This window comes from Seriola dumerili, unplaced genomic scaffold (assembly GCF_002260705.1).
Source record: "Seriola dumerili isolate Sdu_G_001 unplaced genomic scaffold, Sdu_1.0 BDQW01000468.1, whole genome shotgun sequence".
NCBI classification, from domain to species: Eukaryota; Metazoa; Chordata; class Actinopteri; order Carangiformes; family Carangidae; genus Seriola; species Seriola dumerili.
This window is the reverse complement of record NW_019174723.1, coordinates 5,292,216-5,311,700: the sequence shown is the minus strand read 5'-3', so window position 1 is coordinate 5,311,700 and position 19,485 is coordinate 5,292,216. Positions and strand designations below refer to the sequence as shown.

The window sequence follows — 19,485 nt, the reverse complement described above, 5'->3', positions numbered from 1 at the left end:
CACTGGTGAACTTCCACTTGTGTTCATCATTAGAAATGTAACAAAGAAGATGAACTTTAACTCAATGACCTTCCTCTACAGTCCCTCCTCCTCCTCCTCTTTCCTCTCTCTCCTCCCTCTTCTCTTTCATTTCATTCACCAGCAAAGAAACTCAAACAATCTGCTGGGGTTGACCTGGTTAAAGCCAATATTTACTGTCACATTAACAAGGGCAAACCTCTCTCTCTCCTCCTCCCACTTTTTCTTTTTTCCCTGTTTCTTAACATTTCATCCTTTCTGTGTCTGCCTTCCTTCCTCTGTTATTGGGAAATACTGATAAGTTAGTATGGGAAAAGATAACTGATGAACTGCAGATAGTTTTCAAGGCAAACTAGATCCCAGACTTTAAAAAGTGACTTTTTAAAAAGAGAAAGAAAGAGAGAAAAGCCAGAGTAGTTGATGTTCTTTGGGTGTTTCTTTGCTAGCATTTGCTAATTAGCACTCAACACAAAGTACAGCTGAGGCTGATGCTAATGTCATTAGTTTTGCAGTTATTTTATCATAAACTTAAGTTCAATACATCCAACAGCTGCTGAGACATTCGACTCAAAATCACAAATGTCAATCTCATAATGCGGCAATAGGAAGTGTAAACAGGTCACCAAAGTCAGTTGCATTCATCCTCTGGGGACCATGAAAGTTCATTAGAGGTTGAGATACTTCAGTCTGGTTCAAATGGGTGAACTCATTGTGATTGCTAATGTGACTAAAAAGCAAAAAGATGGGATTAAAATGAAGCAGCAAAGAACAGGAAAATGGTGGGAAGGTGGAATAAATGTAGAGTTAAAGTATGGATCAAAGCCTGAAAGACAGACTAAGATGCAAAAATACCTGCAGGTTTATTCAGTTTTAATATATGACCCTCAAAGGTATGAAAAACATTCCTGATGTTGAAGGTCTGTTTCTCTTCAAGTTGTTAAGTTAAAGCCAGATCAGACGACAGCTGAATGTGAAAGTGTAAAAATAAGTCTTTGGAGGTTTTACAGTAAACACAGTATCAGAGTAAAATCCAGCCTGTCTGACTCCAGTTCTATCACACTAAAATGAGCTCATTGTGTGATAGCGGGCAGACATTAGCATCAGTCTATTCTTAGTCTGGCTTGGCAGAGCAGGAAGAAAACCGCTCAAAGTCACTGGTGTCCTTCAGGGAGGACGAGCCTGGCACAAAGTGTTTTTCTGTCTGGGTTTTGTCTAGAGAGAAAGCTGCACACACTCGTCACGCTGCAGCTGGACAGACTGCACGACTACAACCTGACAGATGTGCCATTTGACGTCAATACCTCAATCTGGAATTACAAAAAAATCTGATAATGATGGTTAGCAGGGGGAAGCAGTGGGAAACTGCTAGCTTGACTCCATCATCATTCCCTTTCATGTCCAAGCCCGTCTTTTTTTTTTTACACACTATATTTTAATACATTTAGAAACAAAACAAAGACATTTCAGTTTAATGCACAGTTGGCTTACACATTTTCGTACCAACGACAGCTGGTCTCACTGACTCTACGTACCACTGCATAAATCCTGTCCTCATACTTAAGTTGCCAGCTTCACTCACTTTGTTAAGGTTGAACTAAACCCAGTTTATTCTGGGATTTATGAGTGACTTGCTTGCTAGCTAACAAGATACAACACGTAACAAACAAATTTGAGCTGCCAGAAGGTGTATTACTCCCCTCTCCCCTCGTTTCTAGTCGCTTCATCATCAACAATCCAATAAAATAAACTAACAGTGACGAAAATATCTCCCTCCATTGTGATTCCCACTTCAACCAGACTACAAGTGGGTTAAAGTTGTGTCTGTGTGAAGGACCTTTGGTCTTACATGGTTTTGCCCTCTGTGAATGTGTCAACAGCTCACAGAGACCTGGTAAAAGATAAACATCCTACAAATACCAGGAGAGGAAACCTCCTTTAGGACGATCTCTCTCTCTTAGTCAGGGAGTTTTCTGAATTCCAGGACGAAGGACTGAATTTAAGGAGAATAAATAAACAGAAACACAGACGTCCAAGCTGTTTGTCTGCATGCTTCTCAAGTGACTGATTAACCAATCTAATATCCCTTTTTTAATTTATTTCCCATTGAATCCCATTTCCTCTGCCTCCCTGTGAAGACACTTCACCAGCCATTCACAACCAACTGTTTCCTCCATGTTTGTTCTCCGCAGTCTCTCTGAATGGACCGAACACTCTCACTGACACAATGGTGTGATAAAGGGCCCATTGAGGAGTATACTGAATGCTAAGTCTTTGGGAGGGCTCAGGACCACTGCTGCGTCAAAAGGAGGTTGTGAGGGCGAGCAAACAGCAGAAGACAATGGGACTGAGCTGAATGGACGTTAGGGGTCGCTCTGGCTGGTGGAGAGAGCCGACATGTCTGAACCAGATCGCAGAGGGCTTGTTTAGAACCATGTTTCCCTATAGATTCTCGTTTACAGCAGGCATTAAAATATGTCCTCTAGGACTGAATCAAAAGTTGACCGCTGTGAATACAGACATAAATATGCCCAAATGTATTGAAGAAGCATCGAGATCCAGGTAGTGAAGCCACATTGGACTAACTAACTAACTTTTGGTTAATCAGGCTAAAAAATGTCTGTAATTGGGTGAAAAAATGTACTTAACAGTTTTGAAGAGTCCAAGAAAAGGTCTTGAAATAACAAATTTTGTCCTACTAAATATCCAAAACCCAAAGATATTAACTTTATAATGATATGAATTATAAAACTACTTCCTTTATTGATTATCAATTGATCTTTAACTATGAAAAAGGTCAGAAAATATTTTAAAAAATACCTGTCGCAATTGACTTCCCAGATCAAAAGGTCATGTCTTCACCTAGTTTTGTTCAACCAAAGGTATAAAACCCAAAGATATTCTATATAAAACAGCCAGTTACATTTGATTAGCTCGGACCACTAACTATTTAAAATGATAAATAATCTAAACAATTAACTGATGATTGTCTTCTATCAACTAATTAATTCAGCACTGCCAACGACGAACTTGTCAACTGCACACCTGTGTTAGCTGATGTTCTCAAATTAGCACAAAAAAATGCAACCTTAATACATCCATGTTTCTAGACGTTTCTTTTGTAACGAGATTTTCTATGCAATTACGTGACAACTGCAAAAATTAATTTAATTAATTTAATTTTTTCATTTACTTATTCTTTCAGGCTGCCAGTTTCACTCTTTTGCCTCCAGTAGCAGGACAGGAGGAAACTCCAGCTGTCTGCATCGGTGATAACACACAGCTGATGGAGGAGAAATGGAGGGGAGGGGAGGGAGGGTGGAAGACAAGACATGAGGAGATGGATGGGCAGCAAAACAGAGAGAAGAAAGGATGGGTCGATGGAAAAGTGACAGACAAAAAGAAAAGATGACCGGGCAGGTAACAGGGGTGAGAGGGAGAGAAAACGAGGAAGATGTGGAGAGAAAATGTGAGAAAGGTTAACAGATAAGTTCTGTGTTGACAAGGTGAACAGGCCAAGCAACAGGCAAGAGAGACAGAGTGTGTGTGTGTGTGTGTGTGTGTGTGTGTGTGTGTGTGTGTGTGTGTGTGTGTGTGTGTGTACACGCACTGAGGACAGTCAGGGAGTTCAAAGCAGCAGGAACTTAGGAACTGAAGAGCCTGACAATGACCTTTGACCTGTGACAGATCAGCAGGTTGGAACAGTCATTATGCCTGACAAAGGAACAACACACACACCCGTGTGTGCACAAGCATCAAATCAAAACCGAACCACTGACAGGGAAAAACAAGGGTGGGAGGCGTCATCTTATAATCACTTCCTCTGCTTTGATAATGACACACACACACACGCGCGCACACACACGCGCACACACACGCACACGCACAGAGCATTTGACATTTCAATCAAAGATAGAGTATGAATGCCCTCCTTTCTGTTTCTGTCTTTCCCAGCTGGAGTCCTTCTCGTTCTTCCTTCTCCCCTTCCTGTCCTCCTCCCTCCTCTTCTTTCTTCTACTATTTCTCTCACTCGCTCCCTTCTTTTTTCTAACTTTCTCCATTAATTCCCACAGCCTCACCTCTTCATCTACTAATTTTTTTCCCCATCTTTGTTCTCTCTTTATCCATCATCCATTTTTCTAAACGTTACAACAACTAATTTAATAAGCAATAGGATACTAGAATGGAGTTTTAAACTACTCGAATTACTCGAGGTACTCAAAGTTTCAGCATTTTTGTATTTTTTTTTAGAAATGTAGAAATTTTAGGAGATATTGGTATAGGCACACTGGAGTTTCAGTCTGCTTTATTGGTATTTTACACTTCTATGCAGGAACTTCAGGCTATCAAAGGTTACAGCATCTAAGTTTTGATATGATATGATTATGATAAAGTTTGAGAAGCTACTATATTTGTATTTTAGACAATTTTTGGCTTTAAGGCAACTAAAATGCCATTTAAGAGAACTAAATTATATTGGAATTGGAGACTACATAACATTTTGAACCTTCTTTGATGACCAGAAAACAGAGCTGCAGACGATGGACTTTAATCATGGAGTGTGATCACACAGTCACGCTGTTATTTACTTAATGGATGTTATCAGGTTTGAAAGAAAACAGAAATTAAAAGCCAAGTCATAATGATTGCATCACGCAAAAGTGGACATATGAAGTATTTAAAATAATGGATGAAAGAGACAAAGGTTCAACAGAAAATTAACAGACCTGACTATAAATAAAACTTACAACAGATTAATGAACTCCAAAGCAAGGCAGAGGCAAAAATAGTTCATGACTGCTGTTTCATATATTTCAGCAAATTAAAATGGATGTGGCTCATAATAGATTGTGTATTATTTCAGATGATGAAAAATATATTCATTTTACTTGGATCCATCACAGGGGAAAATGAAAATAACTACAATGAAGCATTTATCTAAATTTGTCAAAATACCAAACTGAAACTAAAAGAGGGGGTGTGTTACCCTGCCAACATCAACACGTCCTGATATCAGCTACAACAGAAGCAGCTAAAAAAAAATGACCCCTGAAATATCAGCCAACTATTTTGAACAACCAATCCTCATTCCTTTCCTCCCTGCCTCCATCCATCCATCATCCCTCCTTTATCCTGGTTTAGATACGACATCAACATCTCGTTTTCCTCTTTCTCTCCTTTCACTCAAAGCTGAATCACTCCTATTAAGGTCAGATTTGTCTCTCTCTTTCTCTGCACCTCTCACTCTCCCCCTCTCTGCTCATTTTCCTGCCCAGTACACATAATGAATGACTGAAAAATGTGCGCTGTGTGTCAGCGTTTGTGTGTTTGTGTGAGGACAAAGTGTCAGAGGCAACGTTTAACCCGTGAACGAGAGGGACAGACGGGAAAACAGGAAGATGAAGGCCGATGGTGACTGAAATAAGAGTCACTGAAGAGGACGGAGGAGTGGAGAGAGGAATGAATGAGTGCAACTGTTGATCCCCCAAAATGACAGCCAAGGAGCTAAAGAGACCTAAATAAAGAAATAGAAAGAGGGCCACTATTAAGGGATGTGACAAAAACGTGTGGTTGACTGAGTCACTGTGGGAAATGTCACAACAGAAAGAGAGAGACACAGAAATACATCACTTTCCCGAAGACTTAATGATGATGATAGCATATAAATCCCCTATAAGGCTGACAATGTGGTATATTCACGCTAAAAAGATGCAACACAAAAGCTTCTCATGGCTAAAATCCAAAAAACTGATAAGTTATGGTGCAATGGCTCTGACAAGGGGCCATAAAACACACTGAAGTTACACAAAGCAATGTATTTTTCATTTCAACATTGACATAAAAGGGTTGCCAGTTCTGTTTCTGCTGGATATGTGAGCAGCTAACACATTCGCTATAACATCTTGAGATGTGTATCTGCTGGTTTTTGAGATTTTTGGTCAAAAATAACTTAATACTGCTGATAATAATCAAAAAACATTCCTACTAATTATTGTAATCTTTGTAACTGGCAGAAGTGTGCTTAAACCGTAGCTTAGCATAGCTATTGTCGCTCTATCTTCTTGCATTATTTCTTGCTAGTACAAAATGGTACAATATCTTGTTGACAAATTGCCTAAAAAGCTCACTACAAGCATCATTATACAGTGTAAACTTCATCATGAATAATATAGAATTGGGACAGAGATATTAAGCCATATCAACATTTTAGCTGAATCCATACTAACACTTTTTGCTTCAAAATAGAAGATATAATTCAGTCCAGGTTCAATTGTGGACCTATTTCATGAGTAGCTAACTTGAGGGTTACAGTGTGTTTTCACTGCACAGACAGAGACTGGCAACGAATTTTGTGAAGGAGAGTAACGCAGAAGAAGTTGGACAGTGGTTTGATGTGCATCATATCTATCTTAATCTTTTTTTTTTCTATTTCTTTCCATCATTACTGTGTCAGTCAAACACCACAGAGGAGTCTTTGTGGCTGGAGAGAGTCGGAGAGAGTCAGAGAGAGAGATGGGTGATTACAATGCATGGGTGTGAGGACAAAAACAGAGCGTGAGACATTACAGTGAATAAGAGAAGATATCTTGAATAGTCTCAAACATGAGAGCTGGCTGCTTGACTGGATGTTGTACCGGCTACACACACACACACACAAGCAAGGCATCACACCTCAGGACAAACAAAAACAATGGAATTGTCTGTGCAGAGCCAAACCACAGACAAAAACACACACACACACACACACACACACACACACACACACTGGATAGAGAGTGTGGTTCCCATGCCCGTCACTTGTAAATAGCAGCAGAATTGGCAGCGAAGCCACTGATTGTAATCAGGAAACCACACACACACATCCGTGCTAATACAAAACACACACACAGAAGTGATCTCAGACGGCTGAGAGGACACAACATAATTCTGTCAGGTTGTATCCATGAAAAATAAGCCTTTGTGCGTGGGGGTCATTTAGTGCAGCAAGCTTGAACTTAACTGCATCCCATCACCGCTTCTTGTTAGAGTACCATTTTCAAGTGTGTCTCTTATTTCTTGTTGCCGCCTACAGTTATCTCAGTTTATTAGATTTTTGACGACTAAACTATCATACTGTCTGTTTATTTATGCAACCGCTACTCCTCATCTCTGACTCTTATGTCACCCTGGCTGTTCATGCAGGGCCATCTCTCTTTGAACTGATTTCTGCCATGTGTCTTACGTGCTAATGATCTGTGGAGTTACGGTATTCCTTGTCTTTGTGTGATGTCTTTTTCCATTTCATTTACATTTCACTTTGATTGTTTGGATGTTTTATATTTGACTAATGTGAAGTGCCATATTAACCTTCACTTGACGTAAAAAAAAACAAAACAAAAAAAAAAAACACTCACTTTTTGCTTTAAGCATGTTCGGTATGTGAGCTCAGCTTAACCCTCAAACAAACCGTCAGAAACTTCCCAAATATAAACGTCAGTGTAACCTCCACCCTGCAGCTCGGAGCCGGCTGGCACTTTCAAGCTAACTCTGACGCTCAAACCGCATGAATGGCAGGAAGCATTCAATCGGGAGCAGTTGGCACCACACTCGCTCTTACGCACGGTGAACAATGGAGCTACCTCAACACTCCAAGAGAGTCTGTGCATCTGTGTATTCGTCTCTTTGTTAGCGTTTGTCCTGGAGGGAAATCTGTCAGCACACACAGGAAATTAAGGGCACACGGCAGTGAGAGATGTTTTAATTTGTTAGAAACACTCGCCCGGCACTGAGTGAATCTTTAATCCTGGAAAAACACATGATTAGCATTTGTGAGGTTAGGTCAATTTTGAATTTGATTTAAAGGGTGAATTCACTCAAATTTAAATAAGAAAAATATATTTTCTCACTCAACTCAATCGGAAGAGAAATTTGACATGAAATTAAGAATAAAATGGCTCCATACGAGTTATAAGTGTGTAGCTCTCTGCTCCTTCATTTGAGTGAACTGACCTTTTAAGTCAAATCTGCACTGAGACACAGACACTTCAGAGAGTCTAACGCATCTTTGACAGGTGTGACCACAAGGACGCACATTTTGTGACTCAAGAAGGGATGAAAACAGAAAAGAAAGGACCTCACCTGAAGAACACACACACACACACACAAACTGAGGCCTATATTGTGCTCTAATAATAGGCTGCTGAAACACTCATCTCCTCCTCTCTCCATGCCGTCATCCTCCTTCCTCTTCTTCACCTCAGTTTTCTTCCACTTAATACCTCCTTCCTGCCTTCCTCTTTTCTCCCTCTGCTCCACCTCCTCCTCCTCCTCCTCTCTTACCATGTTTTGTTTCATCTTGTATTTATTGCTCCTTCATGTCATCTATTATTGGTCTCTGCGTTTTTTTCAATCCCCCCTCCTCTTCTTCTCCTCTATCTCTCCCCTCTCTTTTACCTGGGATACCAATCCTTCCACCTTCCACTATCACACACCTGAGGAATGAAACTGCACGCCAACACACATCTATGCACAGAAACGCACCAACGTTACATCACTCTTAGCTTATATACAAGACAACGGTGAATTGTGTTGAACTGGGTATGACCTCATCCTGGATGATTCATGTTCTTCCTACACTTCATCAGGAAGCTGTCACTCCTCTTCCATCTCTCTCCCTTCTACTTCTCCACCTTTGCAAATAAAACAGTGATAAACAAAGAGCCTGGCAGGTACAGACAGAAATATGAACATGTCTAATATAGATATGGAAAATAATGAGGTGAGGTGTTTTTACTGAATTTCAAACTAAGATGAGAGAAATGAGCTGTATCTAAGTTTTGAGATATTCATCTCTGGGGTTTCTGCTGCCAAGCCACCTCAACGGGAGTGAAAGTTATTTTGTTAATGCTGCGCTGAAGTTCAGCAGCGACATGTCTTTCTGGAAACAATGAGTCTCAGGCAAGAATGTTTTCATATTGTCTTGTTTAGTTTGGATAATCCACAGATTTAACTGTGCTAACATTTTTCATAAGGACTATTTCTTCAGTAGAATGTAACTACATTTAAAACTGACGTCAGTGGATTATTCAGAGCAGTGAGAGAAACTGTAAAAGACGCACTGGTGTTGGTCCTTCAAATGTCATTTTAAAGCACAAAAGACCTTGTAGTAGAAAAATGGTGGACGAGGAGAAGGATGAAATAAAGCTTGAGAAAGAACCAGACCTGGAAAGACAAGGACGTGAAGGATTAGAGGTTGGAGGAAACTTTTGAAGAAACACATAAGGATGAGGAGCAAGGGGTGATGAGGAAGAGGATGATGGTGAAGAGGAAGACGGAGATAGCAGAAGAAAGAAGACAGGAAGGGTGGAGGAGATAGAAATGCTCTATATTGGGCTGGTGTTATCTGTAGAAGATAGATAGGCTAAATGGCTGCTTCAGATATAGAAGGTGTGTGGGTGAGGTGGGGTTGAACTGATCTTTATTTAAAGAATCAAACAGATCGTGGAAAGAAAAAAAAGATTAAATAGCAGGATGAGGAGACGATGATGATGGAGAATTAAATACTGGAGAGAATGATCAACAAGGGAGTATCAAGAGGTGTTAATCAAACGTGTTAGTCGTGATGATGTGTTAAAGACATTTACACATTGGGGCAACATTCCTTGGAAATGGTGAATATCCCATACTGTGGACTGATTCCAGTGAAATGTGTTTAATACACTGAGTGTTGGGTGGGTGCAGTCAGTGCTTGGTACACACCTGCTGCTGTAAAGCTCTGATACAGTGATACTGATAGTGACTGTGCCAACTGAACACACATTATTAATGAGCTGCTTCACCTTTTGAACTCACATTCACCTCTTAACCCATGTACTTTTAGTCTGTGAAACCAACCCCACATGAGACAATCAGAAAAGACAGAGGTGTCCATAAACTTCTGGCCAGAATCCTATACCTACACTTAAAGGAAAGGTTTAACATTTTTGGAAATAAGTTTATTCACTTTCTTTTCTAGAGTTAGATGAGAAGAGTGTGAAGTATGAAAAATGACATAAGTATAAATAAATAAACAAATCAATGCAGAAATGTAGAAATACCAAAATAAATGAATAATTGTAGAAATGCATACATAAATAAATAATTACAGCATCATAATAGAAATTATTCATTCTCAAAATGTTTTTATTTTTGCATTATTTATGTATTTAATTATTTATTTCAGCATTTATTCATACTTATGTCATTTTTTTGTTCTTCATAGAGGAGTTTTCTGCATGTGAATATGATGCTAACTTTGCTTAGCATAAACTACAATAAAATAAAACTAAAGACTGGAAACAGGCAGAAAACAGCTAGTCTGGCTAGCATCTCATTTGGTCAATCAGTGCAAGTTACGAATTGACACTTCATTATGCTCTTTCAGCATTTTTGCTAAGCTAATTTAGCAAACTGCTCGCGGTAACTTCACATTTTTGCTGTGCAGACATTAGAGTTGTATCAATCCTCTTGTCGAGAAGGTGATGTATGTATTGGTTGTGTATTTCCTAAAACAGTGAACATTCCCTTTAAGTGTATATGCTATATGACTAAAGAGATTAGAGAACATGACTTTTCGTATAGAGAAAGAGAGGAGGGGAGGGGGAGAGGGAGAGAAACAGAGAGAGAGGAGTTAGGGGTAATTTAACAAGACTTCCCCTCTGCGGGTTGAGACAGGTTAACTGACATTCCAATCTCCCCTCCCTCTTTCATTCTGGCAGAGGGTCGAGGGGTGCGTTAGTGTGCATGTGTGCTGGGGTCTTCAACACACTGTCACTCGCACGCACGCGCACACACACACACACAAGCTCTCTAACACACACACACGTAATCCCTGTCCTTAGCCCACCTACATTCTTTTAAGACAAAACTGAAACCTGGTAACTGGAGACCATCCACCTCTTCTCTCTCTCTCTCTCTCTCTCTCTCTCTCTCTCTCTCTCCTTTGCCCATGAAAATATTTCCATGTGATGTAGGTGGTAAACATCAACTTGATTAGCTATAGATAAAGTATCCTCCTGCAACACTGGGAACGCAGCAACAAAATAAAAAGTTCATGTTCATGTATGCTTCCTGCTGGTTTTGCACAGTTAGGACTTCTGTATCTTTGTCTATGTATCTTCTCAGTAGTTTTAAGTTAAGCAGTTTTAAAGTTGCTTTATAATGCGATACATTGATATTGATTACTTTATATTTTTCGTCAGCTGATTGATAATTGTCTATAAAATGTCTGAAATTAATGGGTTAATGGGTTGCCCATCCCTCCACCAAGTTCAGCACAAATCGGTTTAATACTTTTTGTTAATCCTGTATGACAGGATTTATCAGGGATATTTTTGGCAAAGAACAAGTAATCTGACCTTCATTTGTGAAACTGAATTAGCTGAACGACCCTTTGATATTTGACTTTAACGATTATTCTATTATCCCAACTGTTAAAGACTGATTCTCTGTCGACTGACATCTATCCTCTGTCAAAGTTCAAAGCTGAAAAGACGAAGAAGAGCATTTAAAGTGAGTAATACCAACAAAAAACATGTATATATGTAAGTCTAAAGCTTTATCAGAATCAATATGCTTAACAGCAGAGCTGATTAATTGATTAGCCAATCAACTGGAAAGGAATGGGCAACTATTTTGATCAATTAATCATTTCAGTCTTTTTTGTTTGAAACAATCCAAAATATTCTCTAATTCCAGTCCCTCAAACAGCAAAAAGGATTTGGTGCTTTTCTTTGTCATGTGTGATTGTAAACTCAGTGTTTTTGGGTATTTGGACTTTTGACCAAACAAAGACTTTTTTTTTTCTGCATTTCATGGATTAAATGATTTATCGATTAGTCTTGATCACTGGTAAAAGCTAGGAAATCAACTATGATGTCTATATTTGTTGTTGCATTTATTACTTAGTTTATTGGTTACTTTATTATCAGGATACATTGGAAAAAAGGTTTTTAGGTCCCAATCCCAAAAAAAAGTCAGCAGGTAGCCACTGATGTCATCCAGCCAACATCTATTCAGTGCCTGATGATGAGAACAAACTCTGCTGGGCTCTCATAGCATTCATATTGTGCTTTAAAAGACTCTTTATTCATTCTTTTATCACTGCCACAAGGTAAACAGGCTTATAAAAGCTTTTACAAGCTACACACACAGCGGCTGTTACAGCTCCCTGCTTCTCTATTGAGCCCTTCAACTGAGAGAGAAAGAGAGGAAGAGGGAGGAAAGTAAAGAGCGGAGAGAAAAGGGACGAAAGATGGAAACTGAATGCCACGACAGAAAACACACTCGTCGGGAACATGAGTGCACACACGCACACGCACACACACACACAGCGAAGGTCTCTCTACTGATGAACGAGGGAGGCACTCGAGCAGGAGAGCCCGGCACAAAAGGGCCACATTCAGAAACATAAAAAGGTTGTTCAAGAGCGACATTCAACAACACAAAAAGATTAACTTCTTGAGCACAGGGAGACAGAGTGAAGCTTTTCTGTGCTGCGTATCTGCCTGAATGTGTCCCTGTATATGTGAAAATGAATGTACAACACCAGCTAGAACAGAGCATCAACAGCAGCTCTAAGCCAACTCAGACTGAAGCATTCACGGTTTGATTCTTTGGGAGGCTGACTTATCACAGAGGTCGGCAGAACAGAGAAGCTGGTAGCAAGCAGAATTAAATTCAGCCAACAGATGTTTGCAACTTTACAACCAGTGGCTGCAGCTGGAATCCAATCAGATTCATTTGCAGTTTAAAAAAGCAGCTGAGATTAATGGAGATGTTGGAAACTACCAGTGTGTATGGCTGACTACAAGCTCCGGCACAAGAGGTGTATGTACTCAATTCTATGAAAAACGCTGATCTTTAATATCCTGACTCATTCTATCAAGATTTAATGTGATTAGAAAACCTTTGCATGAACCCTGGTAATATGGAAGACGTTACACAGTCCACAAAAACTATTAAGACTTTTTCCCAAATCCGAGAGAATGCGACACATCCAGCACTTTGCAGACTTTTTGACTCATTCACATCACGACAATCTTACTGGTTGAAACCTCTGGAAAACGACAAACCACAACAGCAATTCAACACAAGCTCAATCTGAGGAGACATGAGATGAAACATTTCTGCTATACAGTATGACTTTCCTTTACTGACTCAACTCGCCTATTCCTGCCTCTAAAAAGTATCCAGATGTGTGGAAGACAGGGCTTCATTATGAGGGGTAACAAGCCAAAACGGTTGAGGACCACTGCACTACAGCATCCTCCTTCTGCAGCTTACTTTTTTTTTTTTTTTTTTTAAGTGCAGCCAACACTAAAGTTAGATAGATCACACAGATCTTAGACATTCAGAGTCCTCAGAGAACATCCTGACACTCCAGAACACATCTCAACGCAAACAGCAGAATGAAAAGACATCGAAAGACAACCATAACTGCAGAGACAGACAGGGAGTCAGGGAGTGTGTGTGTGTGTGTGTGTGTGTGTGTGTGCTCGTGTGTGTGTGTATCTAAATCCAATGAGTCCTACCTGTCCAAGGTCCAGGGTGACGTTCACCTCGTTGTACTCGGTGCTGCGGGACAGAGGCGGGCTCTGCCACCATCTCTCTGTCCCGTCGATGGCGTTGGTGATGGGATGGGCGCGATCGCTGTCCCCCTGGCTGCAGATGTCACAGTACTGGCCCTGAGAAGACAAGAGACGGAGGTGTGTGAGGTTTCAAAAGGCACTGCGGCAGGAGTCTGATACTTTACTATGCACAGTATCAAACTGAAAAGCCATACTTGAGACCTTGAGGATGTAGTTTTTAGGGTCCAAAGCACATGTGTTCTTGTCAAATTATTTACACTTGACTTGCTAATATAAGATTCTGTTCAGTCCTACATCCCTCCGTTTTGTTTTGTTCTCTGAATTGTACTTTGATGATTAAATATTTCATCAAATCTAACAAAAGCTTCTGTGAGACTCTTGACTCCAGTTAGTGAACACACCAGGTGCTTCCACTGAGTAGGAGAGGAGGCGCTAATCAGTGCAACACCTGCACTTTGGACAGAAAACTTCCTCTATCACTATATCTAAGTCTGATGAAAATAGACTCTCAATCACATTTTACACTTACAGATCTACTGTGGAGAATGAACTCCAGGGTCTTGCTTAGAGAAACCTAGACAGGATGTTATTGATTAACATACATTGGCTATCGTGGAATCTCACCCTTCAGCCTTTAGGTTACAGCCCAGAGAGAAACTGGACCGTAACTTAAAGACTAAACTGCTGCACAGTCTTTCAGAGTCACCGTAAACACCTGTGAAAGGACGAGATTTATTTCACAAGTGTCTGTCCCTGAAGCTACCTGGGTCAAGTTTCTTGCTTTTCCACAGAAAGGGCGACTCCACGCAGGTTTAAGTAACAGTGAGGCTCCGGCATGTATTAAATATCCGCTTGTAGGTTTTAGTTGTCTCATAAATTAAATCGCTGTGCAACAGTCTGCCTGTTTAGAGCTAAGTTCACACGGTTTACAGTCTGCTATGACAGCATAGTGTACTGTATGACAAAAGGAGCAGGGGTTGCCGCCCACAGTAATGAAAAACGATGCACTTTGGCTACTATATAAGGCTTTATATCTATTAAGTCTTGCATGGTACAGTAGTATCCACAAATTCAAAATAAAACAATTTGCTCATATGTTTTAATTTGCCACATATTCATGATCATTATATCAGGTTTAAAGGGTAAATTACCCTCAGAAAGAATGAGGTTGGACAATGGGAACCAGGATAGTAAAGCCAGGGTGTATATGTGATCTAAAATGGCTGATCAGTGCAGAAAGCAGGCCTCACTCTCAGGTGTTTGTTTTCAGAAAGTAACAAAAATTGAAAGATGCAACTGTTTCAAATATCTGCCGGCTGATTTTCATACCGTAAAACTGTAAAAATGAATGGCAGCAAATGGTCCGTGCCCGTATCCACTTGAACCGGCCTCTCCACCTCTTTGCTTTCTAAAGCTTCTTCATTCTCAGCTAATCCCGGTTTGGTTGTCCGAGCATTTAACCCCACCACTGGCCGGCCGTGTAAGCGTTACCATAAGCTAAACAAGCACGGACCTGAACAAAAGGCAGGGTTAAGAGATGTGGATCACTGCGGGTCACTGAGGTCACAGGTCACTGCTCACTATCTGACTCCACCCTACTAGCCCCCTGTCCTCCCACAGATTAACTTAATATGTCATGCAGTATTAATTGCTCTCATGTAGTCATGTCAAAACTTGGTCACAGCACCTTGAGAGCATTAAAGAGAGAAAGAAACCACTTCCGATCAACAGCTGAGTACAGAAAAATGAAGGTCAATAAAGGAAACGAAGTTGGTGGTGCACAGAAAACAGCGGATTTCCCACCCTGTCAGTGACATCTCTAAAGGACAAAGCAGGTGTTTAGTGCAGTGAGACGTCGGGGAGGCTGCTTCTGTATTTCTGCTGGGCTGTCAAACTCTCTTTCACACTATTTCTTTCTCTTTTTCTCAGTTTTTTCCTTTTCTTGACACCTGTATTCCTCTCTCGTCGCGTCCCTTTAAAAAGCGAGGACGTCAACAAAAAAGGCCACCTGGAAATGAACATGTAGGGCACAAATCTAGTCTCTCTCTGTGTTACACACGCTTTCATTCAACCGTTTTTCATCTCTCTTCCCGTCTCTTTCTTTCACTTCGCCTCTCGTTCTCTCACTGAGGGAGGAATCCATGTCCCCAGGCAGAGCCAAAGTGTTACTCAGCCAACACCTGCCACTTTGTGTAATTTATCTTTTCTCTCTTAACATAACGCGATTCTCTTTCTCATACGGTACTTACTCTAACTCTTTCTCGTACTTACTCTAACTCTTTCTCTTTTCCCTCTACTTTTCCCTCTCTCATAGTCCTTCCACTCTGTAACACCTTTGCCTGCATCCATCATACATGACACTAGTATTTCATGTTGTTTAACAAAAAGTTTAAACTGCATGCACAGCTCAGATTTTGAGGTGAAAACACAGTCTACATTCCCAATGACACAATCTGGGGCTGGTCACACCAAGGCCAGCTGAGCCTCTGTAACACCTCCACCCTCACGAGAGGAAACAGTTAATTTAATGATATAATCCTGGGAGACTTTCTGGATAATTTAGCCCACTGAGCATTCACGTCATGTGTGCAAAGCTGCACACATGACGTACAACTCCTCTTATCAGTTCCAATTAGCTGTACACTTTAGTGTTATAAACAGCAACAATATCATTTTTTGTAAAATCTGAAGGTGTGCCTCACATACAAGCCTCAGGAGTGAGAAGTTTATCTGTGGCGGGGAATTTCTGGGGAACGAAGTCCTTACAATTCAAACATCTACTTCCTGGAGCTATCTGGGACCACAACTGTGCAAAAAGTGGATTAAGCCAACACTTTGGGTTTATATTCATGCTAGCGGCTCTGAGAAGCTGTACTAATGTTAGCATGCTAACACACTCACAATAACATTGTTGACTGATGTTTAGTGGGTAGCCAATATTTACCATCTTAGATGAGCGTGCTAGCACAGAGTACAGCTGAGGCTGATGCTAATGTCATTAGTTAAACATGCGTTTTGGTCATAAACCAAAGTACTGAACAAAATGAGACCGTAAAGTCAGAATAATTCATCCTCTGGGGACCATGACTGTCGACATTTTACAGCAATCCATGTAATAGTTGTTAAAGTACTTCAGTCAGGACAAAAGTGTCTGACTGACACACTGACACGAAGCTCAGGTGCTAGCATGGCTAAAAACTATGTTCAGTATTTCAATGATAAGAGAAAACACAGTTTGTTTCTATGGAGATGACAGTACATAGGCCTACATGTTAATTAGTGAGGACCGCTGCAGTTTAGTCCCAGGTCAAGAAAAAAAAAAGGGATTCTCAACCTTTTGTAGCCATTTTCACAGGCGCAAGCAAACACACACACACACACACACACACACACACACACACACACACACACACACACACACACACACACACACACACACACATTCCAATCTCTAGTCCTCCTCCTGCTGCTTTTAATTAATAAAAACACTCTCACATCTTGCTGTCAAATCAAAACAGGATTAACCTCAACAACAGAAAAGGGTGTGTGTTTTCTGCTTTGTGTGTGTGTATGTGTGTGTGCGTGCATGTGTGCGTGCATGTGTGTGCTTTGTCCTGGTGGTGGTGGGCCGAGCCACAATAGCTCAGCAAAAGTGGGCTAAACTTCTTAGCCCCGAACACATAATGAAGCATTGGTTGAGCTAATGACCAGATTTCTGGGGTTCATTTTGGAGATTTCCTGAGCTAATTATGCAGCAACGTCGCCACTTGAACCAAACTGACTAAATGAAAACAGTGATGAGGGAATATTCGGCCTAATCCAGAGTGGAGAAGAGGAAGTGGTTGAGATCACGTTCAACAGCAGAGAGGCAATTTGTCAACTGAACTGCAGTTAATTAGCAAAATACATAATTCCTTCTTTCTCTCATTAAGTTAGATGATCTAATAAACAACTTAAAAGCTTGAAAGTATCTTTAAAACCCTTTATCTCTCAAGCCCCACCCCCCGTCTCCCCAGGGCACATGTTTTATTTTGTTGGGTCTTCACAATCAAACAACACCTAAGACCGTCTTCTGTTCATCTTCTCCCTCTGCTCACCAACTTTACACCCCTTTCTTTTTGTCTGATCTCTTTCAGTTTCAGTAGCATGTCACTTCAGAGGTAGCACAGGGGTTTAGACATGACAGACTTTCTCTGTTCCTTCACCTAAATGACCATCATCATCTCCAGAGGAAGCATCGCTCGGGCCTTGATGATCTCGCAGTCACAGAGAACGGATAAACCCGGTCTGATTGGAGGACACGGGTCAGTCACCGTGAGGAATGCGAGGAACAGGTGGGAGAGAGATGGAGAGAGAGAGAGCTAGAGCACGAGAAGGCAATCAGCCCGTATGTTCTTACCCAGAGGGTTGATTTAATGGTTAACCCACTAATAATCCTTTGTATGTTAACTAGCGATACCTGGAAGCTTAATTGTCGAACACACAATTGGCTGTTGGTTTTGTTTTACAAGCTCACAAACTCATCATCACATTAAAAACTCATCTGTAAAACACATGAAATGATTGATGTAGGAAACCAGTGGTTGGATTACTGCTGGAGTCTGTCCTTATATAAGTGGCCTGTGTTAAGTGTTGCCAAGTCCTACAAAGGAAGCGGTGCATGAAATAATGACTGGGCAGAGCGGTGGGAGATTCGTGCACACTGCTGACCCCCTCTGTTCAACTCTGTACTCTGAATGCAGTCAAGTGTGCAGGCTGGCATCTGCATGAGGTTTAACATGAGAGAGGTGGAGTTTAACATGCAGTTTGGTGATAGAAACAAAGCTGCAGTAAAACACTTGAAAAATGAGCGGTAGTGACTCTGTAGGCTAGTAAAGTTTAGAGAGGTGCTATAAATCATGAAGATCATACTGATATAACGTGAGATAAATATGTCATTATGTCAAATAAATGAAGTCCTCAAAGTAGAAAGAAGAAATACAACTGAGTATTTAATGCAACCATATAGAAATACTAGACACAGCAGTCACTTTAAGCCTAACGGTGAACACCACAGGCTCGTTTATAACCTATAGAAATACTATAGGAATATTGTAACAATGCAAAGTCAAATAAAAATACAACTGAGCATGCAACACAGATATACCACTAGATTACTAGGAGTTTTACAGCAATTAAACAGGTCAAAACATCTGTAAATTCAATTATAGGCAGCTCAGACGCATTAGAAGCAACTAATGTAATATTGTACAAAGAGTACAACAGTATTACAATGCTACAGGAGATAAGAATGCAATATAGCAATTAATGCATTTACTATAGGTTTAGGCTATTATAGAACTAATAGACTATAACGGGAGATAAAACTCACTGTAGTATGAGGTAAAGTAAAATTAAAACTCCATTGGAGCAACATTTCTGAGCAACGTAAGTAGAAATCAGACCTCTATAAGTGTTTTTCCCTGCTCACCTGGATGGTCTGGCTCGGGTCTCCGGACACCGGGCCTCCGACCAGCTTGCAGTACAGGTCCTGCACGGTCCTGCCGGTGTCGTCCTCCCCGCAGGTCGCCGTGGCGGTGATCTTGGTGCCCTCGGCCAGGTTGAAGTAGGGCGGGTGCAGGCTGTACCCGTTCACCCCGTTGGTGGGCAGCTCCTGGGCCGACGCGAAGTGGCAGCAGGTCACCAACAGCGGCCAGAGCAGCAGCGGCAAGACCCGCGTCCGGGCGCGCTGAGCCGGGGAGAGCGCAACACCGAGCGGCGCCGGTCCGCTCGCCATCATTTTTTCCACCTGTCCTCCCTCGATCCGGTCAGACTGGAGAAGTTTGAGGAATAAATGAAACTGGTTGGAAACAGAGGTGAGTCG

The 19,485-nt window shown here is 41.0% G+C and overlaps 1 protein-coding gene across 1 annotated transcript in view; it reads right to left on the bottom strand.

Moving 5' to 3' along the window:
• Positions 1-19,485, bottom strand: part of lama5 (laminin subunit alpha 5) — a 100,069-nt gene extending 80,584 nt beyond the window's left edge. Inside the window, exons 1-2 of the mRNA XM_022763104.1 lie at positions 19,093-19,485; positions 13,566-13,718 (exon numbers count right to left, since the gene is read on the bottom strand). Coding sequence (XP_022618825.1) covers positions 13,566-13,718; positions 19,093-19,401 — 462 coding nt within the window. The 5' untranslated portion in view covers positions 19,402-19,485. The remainder of the gene's footprint in view (positions 1-13,565; positions 13,719-19,092) is intronic.